Source organism: Oryx dammah, unplaced genomic scaffold (genome assembly GCF_014754425.2).
Source record: "Oryx dammah isolate SB20612 unplaced genomic scaffold, SCBI_Odam_1.1 HiC_scaffold_27, whole genome shotgun sequence".
In the NCBI taxonomy this organism is placed as follows: Eukaryota; Metazoa; Chordata; class Mammalia; order Artiodactyla; family Bovidae; genus Oryx; species Oryx dammah.
The window spans coordinates 3,476,738-3,494,671 of NW_024070211.1; the positions used below are offsets into that span (position 1 = coordinate 3,476,738).

Here is a 17,934-nt window from a genome sequence, read left to right on the forward strand (position 1 = left end):
TAGATAGACACAGTGCCTGGGGCCTATGAAACTATTTTAATTAAAAAAAAAAAAGAAGCAGAACTTCTTAACATTTTATTTTATTTTTTTAACTTTCTTGGCTGCACTGTATGACGTGGGATTTTAGTTCCCTGACCAGGGATCAAACTCATGCCCCTTTCACTGGAAGCTCAGAGTCTTCAACACTGGATTTCTGCTGCTAAGTCAATTCAGTCGTGTCCGACTCTGTGCGACCCCATGGACGGTAGCCCATCAGGCTCCCCCATCCCTGGGATTCTCCAGGCAAGAACACTGGAGTGGGTTGCCATTTCCTTTTCCAGTGCATGAAAGTGAAAAGTGAAAATGAAGTCGCTCAGTCGTGTCCGACTCTTACGACCCCATGGACTGCAGCCTACCAGGCTCCTCCATCCATGGGATTTTCCAGGCAAGAGTACTGGAGTGGGGTGCCATTGCTTTCTCCGCTGGATTTCTAGGGAAGTCCTAAAAATATTTCAATTTTAAATTCTTTTAAAGTCAGGAGGAAAAAATAAATATAATATCATGAATGTATAAGAATGAATCCAGTCTGGATTGCATCTGTTTTTATACCAACACAGCCATAAAATATAATTGGAAAACAATTTTCAGGGAAGAACAGTTGGGTTTGGGGTGTTTCTGATGGGAAAATTTTCTCCCATCTCTATGGGGACAACACCCCTCGGGTGCCCCTTGTCCTCCCAGAGATCTCCTAGGTCAACTCCTTAAGGTTTTTGCCTCATCTTTTCAAGCTTCAGTTGCCTGTTCACTGCCCAGCATGAGAGGGCGGGGCCTGGTGGACCATGGAGCAGCCCTCCCTAGCCAGGAGTGGGGTCTGAATAGGCCATGAGGACCTCTGCTGAGTGGCATGTCATGGGCTGTGTTTTCTCTTCCAGAAGCCTGGAGATGAAGGGCCTCCTGATGCTTGCTTGGTTCCTGGCTTGCAGTAAGTGCTTGCTCTGAGAGCCCTGAATTTGTGGACAGTAAGACAGTGGGAAGGAGACCAGGCACGGAGGGCCTGAGACTTGATTCTGAATCTTGGCTCTGCCCTGAACATGTCAGTTTCAGGGAGAGCCTTCACCTCTCTGAGCCTGTTTCCTCATCCATGACACAGGATAATTGCTGACAGGCCAGGCTGGGGCAGGATCCCAGGAGGAGATATGGATAGATTGTGCTATGTGGAGGACATGGGGCTTGTAGATGTGGGAGGCAGATATTTCACTTTGATGCCAAATAAAAAGAAAAATAAAGCTATCAGAAAACAAGACTCATAGAAATATTCCATTCCACGGTCCTGGACATTCTCTGTTCAGGCCTGGCCAGGTTTCTGCACACCCGACTTGCTCCACCTCCCACCTAGGGGCGACAGCCCCACTCAGGGGAGCTCAGCTTCAGGCCTCTCCGGCAGCCCCATCACCCAGCACACAACCTCTGACAGGCTGTCCTGCTGATGCTTTGCCAGATCCCTAGCGACTGCAGGAGGAGCGGTAGAGGGCCTCCGGCACACCGCAAAACCTGGGGCAAGACACCTGCCCCTCTGAGCTGCAGTTTCCCATCTGTGGGATGAGGGAGCTGGCTTCAGAGATTCCTACAGGTCCCTCGCTGCTCTAGGATTCTGTGCCTCCTGGTTCAAATAGTATTTGTTTCAGGGAAGGAGGGGTGTTCTATCAGGAGAGACAGGAAGTGCCTTTCTGCCTACTGCATATGGATACCATATTCATTATCCCGAGTATTCCTCGGTCACTCACTATGTGTCTGTCACTGTGCTTGTAAAGCACATACCTTACCTTGTTTCAACCCTCATGGTGTCTCCCAAAGATAGGCATTCATTGTAGGCCCCCCATTTTGCAGAGGAGGAAACTGAGGCTCCGAGAGTGAAGTGATACTCTGCATTAGCGATAGAGCCGGGACCTGAACCCAGTGGCTCATTCTCCACATCCAGACTTCCAACCCCTTCTCTACACTGTTTGCCTTCAATTTTCTCATTCCTCTCTCACGAATGGGAAGGATAAAAAAGGGTCATCTTGGTCCCTCCAAGCCCCAAGGTGAGAGAAAGGGTGGGAGCATGTGGGAAAGTGGGACCAGGCATGTCTGGGCTTCATCCGGGGACACGGGCTGTCTTCCAGGTGTGCCTGCTGTCCCAGGGAGCTTGCTGGACCTGAAGTCGATGATTGAGAAGGTGACTGGAAAGCCTGCCCTGGAAAACTATGGATTCTACGGCTGTTACTGTGGCTGGGGGGGCCATGGCACCCCCAAGGATGGGACTGATTGGTGAGCCAATTGTCATAAGTTCCCTTTAGGCTCCAGGCCCCGTTCCCACATGATCTCATTTAATATCAACACTGAAATATGAGCATTTAAGCACCATTTTATAGATAAGAAAATGGGGTCTTGAAGAGGTTAACTGACTTGCCCAAGATGCATCCAGAAATGTCCAGAATCTCAGTAGCTAAGGTATCAGTTGACTTACCACTACATAAAAAAACAAACAAACCCAAAATGTAGTCACTTAAAACAACAACCATTTATTTGGCTAAGGTTCTGCCACTTGGGCAAGGCTTAGTGGGATGACTTGTCTTTGCTCCACCTGGCTTCAGCTTGGGCAGCCCCGCTGAGTGGGGGTGATCTGATTTCTAGAAGGTTCCTCCTAAGGCTGGCAAGTTGCTGCTGCCTGCTGGCTGGGAACTTAGTTGAGATTGTGGGCCGGGAGCCTCAGTTCCTCTCCCTTAAGCCTCTCTAAGGCTGTATGGACTTCCCCATAGCCCGGTGACTCTTGGGTTCCCAGGGGGAGTGGTCTGGAGCTGCAATGACTAGAGAGCATGGCATTTTTACGATTCAGCCTCTGAAATGCTATTGCGTCGCTTCTGCCGTTCTCTTGGTCTAGGCAGTCACAATGGCTTTAAGATGGAGGGGACCTAGTTTCCACTTCTTGGTTGGGGAGTGGCAGTGTTCTAGAAGACCATGTCAAATGGGAGAGATTGCTTTTTGCAAAACACAACCTGCAGGGTTAACAATTCTTATACACGGAAACATGTATAATGAGATGGGATGTTTCAACAAGTGGAGGGCAGACGGAGTGGGAGTTTACAGAACAGACAAGCAGTGACAGGAAGCTAGAATGTTCTGTGTGACGATGGATTAGAGCTGGAGACTTCAGTAAAAACTCCTGGCTAGCTTAGTACAGGAGCTTCCCCGGTGGCTCAACAGTAAAAGAATTCGCCTGCAGTGCAGGAGATGTGGGTTCAACTCCTGGGTTTGGAAGATCCCTGGAGGAGGAAATGGCAACTTACTCCAGCATTATTGCCTGGGAAACCCCGTGGTCAGAGAAGCCTGGCAGGCTACAGTCCATGGAGTCTCGAAAGAGTTGGACATGACTTAGCAACTAAACATAAAATTGAATATAGATGCAGATGATTACATGTAGAAATATGTAAATATTTGTGTATATCCATGGGTCAGTACAGACACACATATGTTTTGCTCTGTCAGCTGGAAGGCCTTAAAAGAAACAATACTCCAGAAGCAGTAAGCAACACTTAGTGCCCAGACCTGCTTTCCAATACTTTTCTCCAATAAGAGGAACCAAGGCTTCTTGGATGGATGACTGATCCTAGGAATTGGGCAGGAAATATGCAAGGTGAACCAGAGCTTTTTGTAGTAACCAAAGTAAGGAAAGGCTTGAACAAAATAAACCTAAACCAAACCCCACATTGATGAGAGTATGTCAAAGAGCATAGGAACCAAACAAAGGAGCTCCCAATGGCCAAAACTGGGACAACATAGGCTGCAAAATAAACCCATAACCCATCTTATGAGAAAAACATCAGCAAAATCCCAGTAGGAGAGCATCCTACAAAAGACTTGACTACCATTCCTCAAAACTGTCAAGGTCATCAAAAACAAGGGGAGTGAGGCAAAATGCCACAACCAAGAGGAGCTTAAAGAAACAGGACAACCGCGTGTGATACAGTGTCCGTTACCTGATACTGGAATGCAGAAGGACATTTGGGTAAAAACTAAGGAAATCTGAAAAAAAAGCTATGGACTTTAACAATTAATGAACCAACAGTGATATGTTATTATTTAATTAATGCTTATTTAATCATTTATCAATATTGGTTTGTTGGGTTTCCCCGGTGGCTCAGTAGAAAAGAGTCCACCTGCTATGCAGGGGATGCGGGTTCGTTTCCTAGGTTGGGAAGAAGCCCTGGATAAGGAAAGGGCAACCCACTCCAGTATTCTTGCCTGAGAAATCCCTCAGACAGAGGAGCCTAGTGCTACAGTCCACGGGGTCGCAAAAGAGTTGGATATGACTTAGCGACTAAACAACAACCAGCAAATTTATTTGTTAGCTGTAACAAATGTATTTTACTCACTATAGCTGTAACAAATGTATTATATTCACGAAAGATGCTGATAAGAGGGGCAACTAGGTGTGGGGTAAAAGGGGGCATTTGGTACAATCTCCTCAATTTTTCTGTAAATCTATAAAAAATTACAGTTGTCCATGCCTATCATCTTTGACGTTTGGTTCTTGCTCACTGAACTATGTGAATCACGTATCAATTCCAGGACCCAGGCTTCTCCTGTCTTGTGGCCCTCCCTATGGCCTCAGAGCCCTTGGTTGGGACATTTCCTTCCTGCTGAGAGAGAGAGAGTGGAGGAGGACAGAGTGGGAGGTTTCTATGGGTAGGTCTAGAAGTTCTATGCATTTCCCTGGCTGACCGGCTGTCTGGTCATGTGACCACACATGCCTGCAAAGGAGGCTGGGAAATGTAGTCTCCCCATGGGCCCAGGACGAAAGAGCCAGCCTGTGAACTGGTACAAGTGTGGGGCAACCCTAATGGAAGGACTTAGCCACTATGAGATTCTTTCTTGATCAGACCTTAACCACCATGGTGGCTTCTACTCAAGGCACAGATGCCCTCTGCCTGGGATCTGAGGCTCTTGCATCGACAGGTGCTGTTGGAAGCATGACCGCTGCTACGCCCAGCTGGAGACACAAGACTGCGACGTCTTGACACAGGCCTACAGATACAGGGTTGCATGGGGCTTCGTCATCTGCGGTAAGGCTGGGGCCTCCATTCGGGTCACCCAAAGAGCATGGGTTTCTGCTGTCTCTGAGGTCAGCTGTCCCAAGAGCTCAGCCAGTCTATATCTGGGTGGGCAGAGATGGGGGCAAGAGAGGCAGGATTATTGCAGCTGTATCTGACCCCCAAGTGACAGGTTGAAGGGTCTTAGGCTCAACATGCTCTAGGAGTCAAGCGCTCTGCATATTTCCTTTCGCTTGCTGTGGGCAGGTTTAGTGTCCCCCGTTTTACAGATGAGGAAACAGATTCAAAAAGGATTACCAAGTGCACACAGCTAGAGTTGGGATTCAAGCTCAGGGCCATCTGAGTTCAAAGTTAAATCTGGGGATGGTGTCTCCTCTCAGAACTGGAGTTTCCCCAAAGCCAGGGCTGTCTCCACCATCACGCAGGGAACTCTGGAGGGCATCTGTGTTCTCCATCAAACTGGAGACTCCCTGAGGGCAGGAGCTGGGTCTCCCTGGGCTCAAACCTCACCCTGAGCTGCTAGTGGCTGTGCCCCTTCCATCCGATTATGCACCCTCAGCGTAGAAGCTGGGCTCCCTCCTCAGGCTGAGAGTAGGAACGGGACTGGGGTGTCCACTCAGGCTAGCAGGAGTCTTGCTCCAGGGCCAGCCTGGAGTCAATGTCACAGAGCATCTCTTTGCTTTCTCATCCTGCGTTTGGCATCCTGTTTGCAGAGCACGGGTCCCGCTGCCAGCAGCAGCTCTGCGCCTGCGATCAGAAACTCGTCTACTGCCTGAAAAGAAATATGAGGAGCTACAACCCTCTTTATCAGTACTTTCCCAACTTCCTCTGCATCTAGTCGCCTCAGAGAGCTCCTCCTGGGCCAGGAAGCTTGCTCCCCTCACTACAGCATGGAGCTCACCCACTCTGCTGGGCTTCCCAGGGAGGTTCCAGGTCTGGAGTCTCGATGGTCCCGCTGGGCTTGGAGGAGCCCCACACCCACGCTTCACCCACCAGAGAGTCCCGGGAGAGTGACTCATGTCACTGGATCAAGAAGGCCAGGGTCCCTGGCTTCCACTTGCAAGAATGCCTGCTCTGGTGCTGAAAGCTCACCCCTGACTCCAGGCCGGCCGTGTGTCTCCTCATCCCTGAAGATCAGTCTTATTTCCCCAGGAGGGTGGCTTTCCTGAGATATGTTAACTTTTCAGTTCCGCAGTCACTGCCAACTTGCAGAGAATTTTTACTCAAGTAAAATCAAAAGTGACTCCCATAATTCTGCTACAGAGATATTAAATAAAATTCCTTTTCAAGACTAATAATAACCGCAGATATTTCCCCCGCCGTGGGGGATTGCCTGCATCTCTTTCTTGACTGTTGGGGGCACTAGACTCAGCATTAACCATGCTCTCTCGGAGGATGAAGGTGCAGATTAGTAACTAGAAGGCTTCCTGGGATGAGCGCCAATCCTTCTTTGGGGCTCATAGTAAACCCCGAGGATCCTCTCGATCCAGGCACTGGAACTCCTTCTTCCTCTGGGGTGTGGGGAGAAGATGACAGATAATCGTGCCATGGTGGCTTCCAGGCCAGAGAGCACCACGTTTGAATGCCAGCTTCGCTTCTCCAGCTGTGCAGTTTTAGGCTCATTACTCAACCTCTCTGATTTCCAGCCTTTTTTTTTTTTTTAAGAAATTGTAATGTTTCTTATGATGTAAATTGGGAACCCCAAAGCTACTTGATGCACCTGGGAATACTGAGGTTCTGGGATTTCCCAGAGCAAAACATTAAAAAAATATGTTTTTTTTTTTTTTTAAATTGTGGGTTTGACCTTTGTTGGCAAAGTGATGTCTCTGCTTTTTCATACACTGTCTAGGTTAGTCATAGCTTTGGCAACTAGACATTGGATTCTAGTCTGACTTTGCATATATCCTGGGTGCCCTTGGGAAGCCTCTTGACCTTCCTGAGCTCAGCGTTCCAAGTGCAGGCCTGAGAGACCATTTTAATCATAGCCCCAGTCCATTAGTGGGTCGTGACCTGAGTTTAGAGGGTTGCATCTGGCGTGTGCAAGCTGCATATGTTTGTTGTGTACACGTGTGTGTGCATGCTTGTGTCAATGAAGCACAAGTCACAGAGTGCTGCTTCAGCACTTTGTGTTTCTATCCTGGGCGTGTACGTGTGGGCGGACTGGGTCTAGGTGTCAATTTTATGACTGTGAGGGTTGCTGTCAAAACCATCTGAGAAACCCTTGTTCACGTGACTGCTCAGCACCTGCCTGGCTCTGAAGCTGCAGACGTCTAAGTGGCTTCCACGTCTTAGCCTTAATTATATGAAACCTCATAAACGCTTCTCCCATGGGGCTTGATACCTGACTCCCTCATCGTCTCTTCAAATATTAGATCAGGACCGGGCTTTTTTTAAATATTAAACTTTCATTTGGTATTGAGGTATAGCCAATTAACAATGCTGTGATAGTTTCAGGTGAATAGTGAAGGGACTCAGCTGTACATATACATGTAGCCACTCTCCCCAAACTTCCCTCCTGTCTAGGCTGCCACATAACATTGAGCAGAGTTCACTGTGCGATACAGTAGGTCCTTTCGTCTGTGGATCTCCAAGCCTGTGATGACATCAGTCTCTAAATGCTCAGTAACTACTCAACAAAGGAACAGGACACAACACAGGTGTGGCACGGGGTTGGAAAACAGAAATCCAAGCCCCTGAGTTTCATTCACGGGGAGCTAGCGTGTAAGGGCTTTGGGTCAGACAGGGACTCATAGAGGAGCTTGGTGTGTTTCCTCGTCATGTGCCTTCTGAGCGATGATTTCATTCTCTAAGCCTCGGTTTTCTCAGCTGTCAAATAGCTAATAACACCTTTCTCACTAGGTTGTTTTGGTATCATATTTGAGGACGTGATGCACATAAATTACCTACTGCAGAGGCTGGCACTCAATCAATGGCATGTGGCATGGGAGAGGACCATGAAACCCAAGCCTAAAAGTTTTGACTCCAAACACAAGCCCTAGGGGCGGAGGTCAGTGTCTAGGGCAGAAGGTGGCCTTCGCCTCATCTTCCCAGGCTGCCCGGCGAAGCTCTTACCACAGTGGATGTCGCGATCGGCGATGCTGCGGCTGCGGTGGTCCCGTCTGGGGCGGCACCAGTGAGCTCTCCAGAGGGAGTAGCCGCAGCTGTGGGAGAGGCAACATCCACGTGGAGCCTCGAACAAGCGGGCCCTGCAGCCCATCCAGGGGCTGTGCATTCCTGCATGCCCAGCCTTTGACTGGGCTGTGCCCTGACTCTGGAGCACCTGTCCCCACACACCTCCCACCCTCCAAAGTGAAACTGTTAGTTGCTCAGTCATGTCTGGCTCTGCAGCCCCAGGGACTGTAGCCCACCAGGCTCCTCTGCTCATGGGATTCTCCAGGCAAAAATGCTGGAGTGGGTTGCCTTCTCCTTCTCTAGGGAATCTTCCCGACCCAGGGATCGAACCCTGGTCTTCTGCATTGCAGGCGGATTCTTTACCTTCTGAGCCACCAGCTGTCCCAGCTTCCCCAGCAGAGGGCATCGTTCCTCTTCTGGGTCCCCATAGAGGACCAGTCATTTGTCTTCTCAAACATGGGTCATTAGTCCTTCAATGCATATTCATGGAGCACCTGTTTGTGCTGGGCGTGGCTGGGCCCAGGGGACACAGAGATACAACAACAACAACAACAAAAGCATATAAACCTCTTCCGCAAGAAGCTAGGTCTAGGGAAAGAGACAAACATACAATGGAGAAACACTCCCCATGAAGGAGTCAAACCAGGGCACGTCTAAGCAGGAAGGCGGTGGGCTAAGGCTTCAGGCCAGCCCCCTCCCCACGGATTCTACTCTGTCTCCACCAGGGCAGGCAAAGAGTATGGACCCTGGACATAAAGCACCCAGACCTCGATGAGGTCACTCAGCCCACTTGCCAATACAGGGGGCCTTGTGACTCCGGCTCAGAGACCACAGTTTCACACAACTGCTTCAGTATTTCATCCCAGTGGGAGAAAGTGTGTACAGATGAATCCCACGTCTTCTAAGGCTCCCCTAGGGACTGACAGGTAGAAGGGCTGCCTCGGAATCACCTCTGGTTGAAAACACAAATCCCCAAGCTGAATCGGCACTTCTGGTCTGGGAACCAGAAATCTGTATTTATAAATCTCCAGGGTGAAGCATATAGTGGTCAGGTGTGGAGACACTAGGAGGTTGTACAGGTCATAAAAGTTGAGCAAATTCTTACTTGATACACTCACATGTTATCTATGAGAATAGCTGATGTCAGCCACAGAGGCTGGGACAAGCTGTGGTCCTGATTTTATATATTTCTAAATTTGGAACAGGGCCCCCAGGTATGAAGATGTGTTCTAATGAGAACAGAATTATGTATCACTGCCTTTGTGCCCCGAACATGTGTATATCTTGTAACTCTCTCTTTTAATTTAAAAGTTTATTAATTTTTTTCACATTTTATGGTAGGGTAGTCTCTTCAAAAGTGTTACTCACCTCTCTGCCTTTTAAACTTGTTACTTCATTACTGGCAGAGAGTCTCTCTGACCAAGCTTTATCAGGGTCCTCTAGGTCCTTTATTGACGGGATGCTGTCCTTGGACCTTGTCCTCCAGAACAAGAATCATAAGCAGTTGAGTGAGAATCCCCCACCCTGGGTATCTGATCAGATTTCCCATCCCCACCACCCCCAGGTGAAGTCTGATCATCCTGGGCTGCCTTCAGCAAGAACCCACGCCCCCGCTTCCCCATGGTGTGGCTTCTTAGTCACTTTCCATCCGTTGACCCCATCCTCTCCTTGGCCATCAGTCCCCACGTGTCCATGCTGTGTTTGGACTTGACTCCAATTCTGTTCTATATATGTTCTCTTTTTTCCTCTACTGAAATCATTATTGGGTAAAAATCTGCTTTTCCTGCTTTGACTGCTGGCCAGCTCTGGTTTTCTTTAACAGTTACGGCCTTGAGACTCAAATAGAATCAGATTCATCGAGGAGCCCCCCAGACCTTTCACCTAAGACCACAGGGGGCATCTTTGAAGACTTTGTCTTCACTCCTGACTCACTGACTGGGGATCCAATCATGAGTCTGACTCCTGAGTCAGTGCTTCAGAAATATGTCCACTGAAGCCCAGTAAGGACAAATTTTCCTAAGGTCCTGAGTAAGTTCCAGAAGCTTCACTGGAGCTCTGGGCACAAGGAAGCTGTGTTGGAACCTAGGTGTCTTGGTTCTTAAGTCTACAGGCATTGATATTAACAGCATAGGAGTTTCTCAGTTGACTGAAAGCTCCCCTTTCAAACCCCTACTGATTATATGCTCTATGAATTTGGTTGTAAGTTTATTGATTGTTTACAATTTATTGAGTGTTTACAGGGAGCTGAAGTGACTGCCACTGCCCAGCATCACAAGATAGCATCATACTACTTATATGTCGTTAGTCCAGGAAAAAAATCAAAGTATGGTTTCTGTTGAATGCTTGTGGCATTAGCAGTACTGTGAAATAAAAAGATGATGAGTTGAACAATTGTATGTTGGGAACCGCCTGTAAAGAAACGTGTCTCTGGAAATTGTGATGTGTATTTGTAAAACTGGCTAGCCTGCTGCAGCATGCTAGTGCATGACAGCTCACAATTCTCCACTTTATATAGTTGTCTCTGTAAAACACAGGTGGCTAAAAATTGTAATAAAAATATGACAATAAGGGGCTTCCTGGTGGCTCAGTGGTGAAGAATCTGCCTGCTGGTGCAGGAGACACAGATTCCATCCCTAATGCAGGAGGATTTCACATTCCAAGGAGCAACTAACCCCGTGCGCCGCAACTATTGAGCCCATGCTCTAGAGCCAGGAGCCACGACTACTGACCCCACATGCTACAACTGCGGAAACCTGCATGCCCGTGCCTGGCAGCGAGAAGCCCCCACTTGCCACTGCTAGAGAAAAGCTCACTCAGCAATGAAGACCTAGCACAGCCAAAAGTAAATAAATAAACAAAATTATAAAAATATGACAATAAAAGTACTAAAAATAATGAGGGGAACAATGTATGCAAGGAATTAGGATATATTTTGATAAGGAAAAATATAGAAGGTATGAAGAATGTGTTTTTCTTAAGAAAAAAATGAAAGAATAGTTTTGTCCGAAAGTAAGTTGACTGGTTGTTCCAGAATGAGAAAGACAGAGAGAGAGACAGAGAGAGAGAGAGAGAAAAAGAACAAAACCTAAATGGATGTAGAAAATTATGGGTTTGCAAAACATAGATTTTTATACATGGTCAAGTGAGTAAACTGAATTGACTTATTTATAGTTTTTTTTTTAAAACTTTGATACCAAAAGTACACTGATACAAAAGTAGACTTTGGTTTTCTCTGTGTTAAAATGACAGTGATTTCTTGGAAGAGAAGAATGGTCTGCTCGTAATAAAAAATTGCAAAAGGTAATCTGCCTAGGAACCAATATTTTGTCTCATCAGAATAATTTCCTATAGTTTATGTTAACTTTATTATTATGTCCTAGATTATTTAAGAGAATTGGGCCGAGGCTGAGAAAGAGCTGAGGCTTTGTACATTGTTGACATCCTAGCCTTCTCAAAACTAAATACTAAATGAAATCTTCCTGTTCTCTATCTGCACTTGACATTTCCAAGAGGACCCTTGAAAATTCTCAAACGATTTGCTCAGTCACCTTGTAAAAAGAGAGAAGTTGAACATAATTTAGTTTATGTACCATGCTAAATTTCATGGAGGGCATTGTCAAACAAGAAGGAATACTTAACCTTCCTGAATTTATATTTGGATGGATAAAACATTATTTCATAAGTTATATGAAATTCCTAGAAATTTGTCAATGTCCTGACTGTGCATGATATGTTCTGATTAAATGTTATCAGTCATAATTTCAGTTATTTTAAATGTTGGGTGCCACAGAAATAATAAAATTTCCTTGTCAAATAAATTTATCAACTTTTAAACAATGGCCATTTGAAGCCCTTTTTTATTCTTGTTTTACTCTGATTCTTTGAAAATATTTGCAATCAGCCCCAGGCCTGAATGCTTCATGACAGCATTATTTAAATAACTGAGTCCATGCAGTTGGACTAGGTCGCATAAAACTGCCAACCCAAGGTCAAGCAGAAGAATAATTCAGTTCAGTTCAGTTCAGTCGCTCAGCCATATCCGACTCTGTGACCCCACAGACTGCAGCACGCCAGGCTTCCCTGTCCACCACCAACTCCTGGAACTTACTCAGACTTGTGTTCATCAGGTCGATGATACCATCCAACCATCTCAGCCTCTGTCGTTCCCTTCTCCTCCTGCCCTCAATCTTTCCCAGCATCACAGTCTTTTCAAATGAGTCGGTTCTTATCAGGTGGCCAAAGTATTGGAGTTTCAGCTTCAGCATCCGTCCTTCCAATGACCACTCAGGACTGATTTCCTTTAGGATGGACTGGTTGGATCTCCTTGCAGTCCAAGGGACTTTCAAGAGTCTTCTCCAACACCACAGGTCAAAAATTATTAATTACATGGGGCTGAATGAACTGATGAAGGACAATTATGTTTTTTGTTTGGAACATTGCTAGTTCTTTAATGGTCTACTTTCCAGACATAAGGAACATTTCCCCTTGTCTCTTAAGTTATCTGTATTTGTAATATTTTGGTAGATGATTCTTTTGTACACATGATGTTTACCTCTTATCTAAATTTTTGAACCCTCAAAAATTCAGAAACTTTTATTGAGCATTCTTATTTCCATGGCAATATTATTTGCATAAGTTCAGTAAAAATCTGTCCTCCTTGCAATAGGAAATTATTGGAAACATTGGTTATATTATCAAGACTTTGGCTGGAATGCCATATTTGGCAAGATAGGTGTAAAATCAAGGTATGACTGGACAATTTTAAGGACCTAAGGTTGACTTCATGGAAACAATGCTTACAGCATTTGCTTGGAAAAACTGTCCTGGTACTTGGCTTACAGGACTTCTAACTTTACAGATGGGTGGGAAGGTCACCTCCTGGCAGGCCCAGGAAGCTTAGGGCATCTTGGGAACATCGAGAGCAGAGAAGTTTACTCAAATCTATCAGTATTGCAGGAAAAATCTGGTGGTTGAGTTCTTGGTTTGGCTTCCCAGCCTTGGGAGGGTTTTAAATGTCTAAAAGTCTTACGAAAGATTCCAGCAAAACAAGCTCACAAAGGTCTGGGTGATCAATTACCATTCTTGCTGCTCTTATGTAAGCAATCATGCCAAATATAATGAGACAGGACTTACTTTGTAAACAGGAATAACCTTACTTTGGTGATCTTTGACGAAAAGGGGGATGGTTGTAGAGAGAAATTTTGTGCTTCAATGGAAAACTACAGTACACCCTTGTGAGCCAATATCTGGCTACAGTTTTCCAAATTTAAGTTTCCAACTATTCTCCCACCTTCCCAATATGGCATCACTGAGAATAAAGCTGCTCTTTTCCCAAAGCCCTGCAATCTGAAGCTGGAAGACTTGATATAAGTTTCAGAGAAATCACAATGGTTTATGTGTGGGCAACCTTCATGCCTGTTGCTGGGTGGGCTATTCAGGAAGTCCACTGGAACTCTGAAGCCCTTACCAAAGACCCAATCTGAAAACCAAGAAATCTGTTATATTTTCGCTGCTGTCCTTAGTCTATCATCTAAAGAAGCTTCCATACCGACATCTAGAAGCCTTCTTGACTGGTTCCCCTCTGGACTCAGAACCTGGGTTCGTGACTAGTAATCTTTGCTTTTCTTTTATTTTCATAGAAATTCTCCCACTAAATGCCCAACTGCTCATACTATCCAGCAAATATCCTCTACAATCAAGTCTCAACCAAGTCTCATGATTTAGCTGATCCTTAATGAGCCAAAGGTAACCAAAAAGAAATGGATTTGTATTTTTCAGAGGAAAGAATATCTCATCTTTCCTTGAACAAGGCAGAGAATTGACAAAGATTTTCCATGACCAAACTTTAGTCAAGCTCCCCTGAAAACTTCTTTTTGACTAGACTTCATCCTCAAAAGCAAGAATCCTTTCAAGTAGGTTTAGCCAGGACCCCTCCCCTCAATATCTGATCACCCTTGGGATCTAATCAAATTCCTCATCCTCCACCATTCTTCAGGTAATATCTGGTCACCCTGGCCTGCCTTCAGCAGGAATCTTGTTGAGTCCATTTAGCAATCCCCCCACTTTAATTCTGATGTTTTTAGTAGGTATCCATCCACACAGACACCTACCCTGCTCCCTGACTATAAATCTCCACTTGTCCATGCTACATTCTAAACTGATTCCAGCTCTATAGGTGGCTTGATTTACACTATTGCAATTGTTTCTGGTTAGAACCTACATTTTCTGCTTTAACTACTGTCCAGTTCTGGTTATCCTTCGACCTTATCCTTTTCTGGAAGATTCCTGGTTATTATGTGGATTCCTCCACACTGAGCTTCTCACCATATTCAGCTGCCCTATTCCTCTTTCAGCATTACTGTTCGGGGCATAGACTTCGATTACCACGATATTGAATGGTTTGCCTTGGAAATGAACAGAGATCATTCTGGTTTTTTTTTTTTTTTGAGACTGCATCCAAGTACTGCATTTCAGACTCTTTTGTTGACTATGATGGCTACTCCATTTTTTCTAAGAGATTCCTGCCCACAGTAGTAGATACAATGGTCATCTGAGTTAAATTCACCCATTCCAGTCCATTTTAGTTAGCTGATTCCTAAAATGTCGACATTTATTCTTGCCATCTCCTGTTTGAGCACTTCCAATTTGCCTTGATGCATGGACCTAACATTCCAGGTTCCTATGCAATATTGCTCTTTACAGCATCAGACCTTGCTTCCATCACCAGTCACGTCCACAACTGGGTGTTATTTTTGCTTTGGCGCCATCTCTTCATTCTTTCTGGAATTATTTCTCCATTGATCTCCAGTAGCATATTGGGCACCTACCGACCGGGGGAGTTCATCTTTCAATATCCTATCTTCTTGCCTTTTCATACTGTTCATGGGGTTCTCAAGGCATGACTACTGAAGTGGTTTGCCATTCCCTTCTCCAGTGGACCACATTTTGTCAGACCTCTCCACCATGACCCGTCCGTCTTGGGTGGCCCTACACAGCATGGCTCATAGTTTCATTGAGTTAGACAAGGCTGTGGTCCATGTGATTACATTGGTTAGTTTTCTGTGATGGTGTCCTTTTCATTATAGGGGACTGGAATGCAAAAGTAGGAAGTCAAGAAACACCTGGAGTAACAGGCAAATTTGCATTTGGAGTACAGAATGAAGCAAGGCAAAGGCTAATAAAGTTCTGCCAAGAGAATGCACTGGTCATAGCAAACACCTTCTTCCAACAACACAAGAGAAGACTCTACACTTGGACATCACCAGATGGTCAACATTGAAATCAGATTGATTATATTCTTTGCAGCCAAAGATGGAGAAGCTCTATATAGTCAGCAAAAACAAGACCTGGAGCTGACTATGGCTCAGATAATGAACTCTTTATTGCCAAATTTAGACTGAAATTGAAGAAAGTAGAGAAAACCACTAGACCATTCAGGTATGACCTAAATCAAATCCCTAACGATTATACAGTAGAAGTGAGAAATAGATTTAAGTGACTAGATCTGATAGAGTGCCTGATGAACTATGGAATGAAGTTCGTGACATTGCACAGGAGACAGGGAGCAAGATCATCCCCATTGAAAAGAAATGGAAAAAGCAAAATGGACGTCTGAGGAGACCTTACAAATAGCTGTGAAAAGAAGAGAAGCGAAAAGCAAAGGAGAAAAGGAAAGATACACCCATTTGAATGCAGAGTTCCAAAGAATACCAAGGAGAGATAAGAAAGACTTCCTCAGTGATCAGTGCAAAGAGGAAAACAATAGAGTGGGAAAGATTAGAGATCTCTTCAAGAAAATTAGACATACCAAGGGAACATTTCATGCAAAGATGGGCTCAATAAAGGACAGAAATGGTATGGACCTAACAGAAGCAGAAGATATTAAGAAGAGGTGGCAAGAATACACAGAAGAACTGTACAAAAAAAGATCTTCACAACCCAGATAATCACGATGGTGTGATCACTTACCTAGAGCCAGACATCCTGGAATGTGAAGTCAAGTGGGCCTTAGGAAGCATCACTACCAACAAAGCTAGTGGAGGTGATAGAATTTCAGTTGAGCTGTTTCAAATCCTGAAAGATAATGCTGTGAAAGTTCTGCATGCAATATGCCAGCAAATTTGGAAAACTCAGCAGTTGCCCCAGGACTGGAAAAGGTCAGTTTTCATTCCAATCCCAATGAAAGGCAATGCCAAAGGATGTTCAAACTACCACACAATTGCACTCATCTCACACACTAGTAAAGTAATGCTCAAAATTCTCCAAGCCAGGCTTCAGCAATACGTGAACAGCTTCCAGATGTTCAATCTGGTTTTAGAAAAGGCAGAGAAACCAGAGATCAAATTGGCAACATCCACTGCTACTGCTGCTAAGTCACTTCAGTTGTGTCCAACTCTGTGCGACCCCATAGACGGCAGCCCACCAGGCTCCCCTGTCCCTGGGATTCTCCAGGCAAGAACACTGGAGTGGGTTGCCATTTCCTTCTCCAGCCAACATCCACTGGATCATCGAAAAAGCAAGAGAGTTCCAGAAAAACATCTATTTTTGCTTTATTGACTATGCCAAAGCTTTTGACTGTGTGGATCACAATAAACTGTGGAAAACTCTTTAAAAAATGGGAATACCAGACCACCTGACCTGCCTCTTGAGAAATCTGTATGCAGGAAGCAACAGTTAGAATTGGACATGGAACAACAGGCTAGTTCCAAATAGGGAAAGGAGTATGTCAAGGCTGTATATTGTCACCCTGTTTATTTAACTTATATGCAGAGTACATCATGAGAAATGCTGGGCTGTTGAAGCACAAGCTGGAATCAAGATTTCTGGGAGAAATATCAATCACCTCAGATATGCAGATGACACCACCCTTATTGCAGAAAACGAAGAAGAACTAAAGAGCCTGCCTCTTGATGAAAGTGAAAGAGGAGAGTGAAAAAGTTGGCTTAAAGCTCAACATTCAGAAAACTAAGATCATGGCATCTGGTCCCATCACTTCATGGCAAATAGATGGGGAAACAGTGGAAACAGTGGCAGACTTTATTTTCTTGGGCCCCCAAATCACTGCAGATGGTGATTGCAGCCATGAAATAAAAAGATGCTTACTCCTTGGAAGGATAGTTATGACCAACCTAGACAACATATTACAAAGCAGAGACATTGATTTGCCAACAAGGGTCCATATAGTCAAGGCTATGGTTTTTCTAGTAGTCTTGTATGGATGTGAGAGTTGGACTATAAAGAAAGCTGAGTGCTGAAAAACTGATGCTTTTGAACTGTGGTGTTGGAGAAGACTCTTGAGAGTCCCTTGGACTGCAAGGAGATCCAACCAGTCCATCCTAAAGGAAATCAGTCCTGAATGTTGATTGGAGGGACTGATGCTAAAGCTGAAACTCCAATACTTTGGCCACCTGATGCAAAGAACTGACTCACTGGAAAAGACCCTGATGCTGGGAAAGATTGAAAGCAGGAGGAGAAGGGGAGGACAGGATGAGATGGTTGGATGGCATCACTGAGTCGATGAACATGAGTTTGAGTAGGCTCCGGGAGTTGGTGATGGACAGGGAGGCCTGGTGTGCTGCAGTCCATGGGGTCGCAAAGAGTCGGACACGACTGAGCAACTGAACTGAACTGATTCCTCTTTCAGCAAGGAGTTTGGGAGAATGTCAGATGAATATTGTAGAAAGAAAAGTCACATCTCAAATTCATTAACTCCAAAATGATAGATTCTGGGAAT

General features: G+C 45.3%; 1 protein-coding gene across 2 annotated transcripts; it reads left to right on the forward strand.

Moving 5' to 3' along the window:
• Positions 1–915: 915 nt before the first annotated feature.
• Positions 916–6,355, forward strand: PLA2G5 (phospholipase A2 group V). Of its 2 annotated transcripts, XM_040229453.1 has the most exons (4): positions 916–961; positions 2,142–2,286; positions 4,975–5,081; positions 5,783–6,355. In XM_040229453.1, exons 1-4 carry the CDS (start codon positions 922–924, stop codon positions 5,905–5,907), a joined length of 417 nt encoding a protein of 138 aa, XP_040085387.1. In that variant the 5' UTR covers positions 916–921; the 3' UTR covers positions 5,908–6,355. The 2 variants fall into 2 exon arrangements, with proteins under 2 accessions (XP_040085387.1, XP_040085386.1); XM_040229452.1 differs by lacking the exon at positions 916–961 and having other exon boundaries at positions 1,876–2,286.
• Positions 6,356–17,934: the final 11,579 nt, after the last annotated feature.

What these genes read in the sequence shown, in the direction of transcription:
- PLA2G5 (XM_040229452.1), top strand. Translation starts at nt 2,015, where the DNA reads ATGGGAAGGATAAAAAAGGGTCATCTTGGTCCCTCCAAGCCCCAAGGT. An exon ending in CCCAAGGATGGGACTGATTG is followed by an intron (nt 2,287 to 4,974) that starts GTGAGCCAATTG and finishes TTGCATCGACAG; the next exon opens with GTGCTGTTGGAAGCATGACC. An exon ending in ATGGGGCTTCGTCATCTGCG is followed by an intron (nt 5,082 to 5,782) that starts GTAAGGCTGGGG and finishes TCCTGTTTGCAG; the next exon opens with AGCACGGGTCCCGCTGCCAG.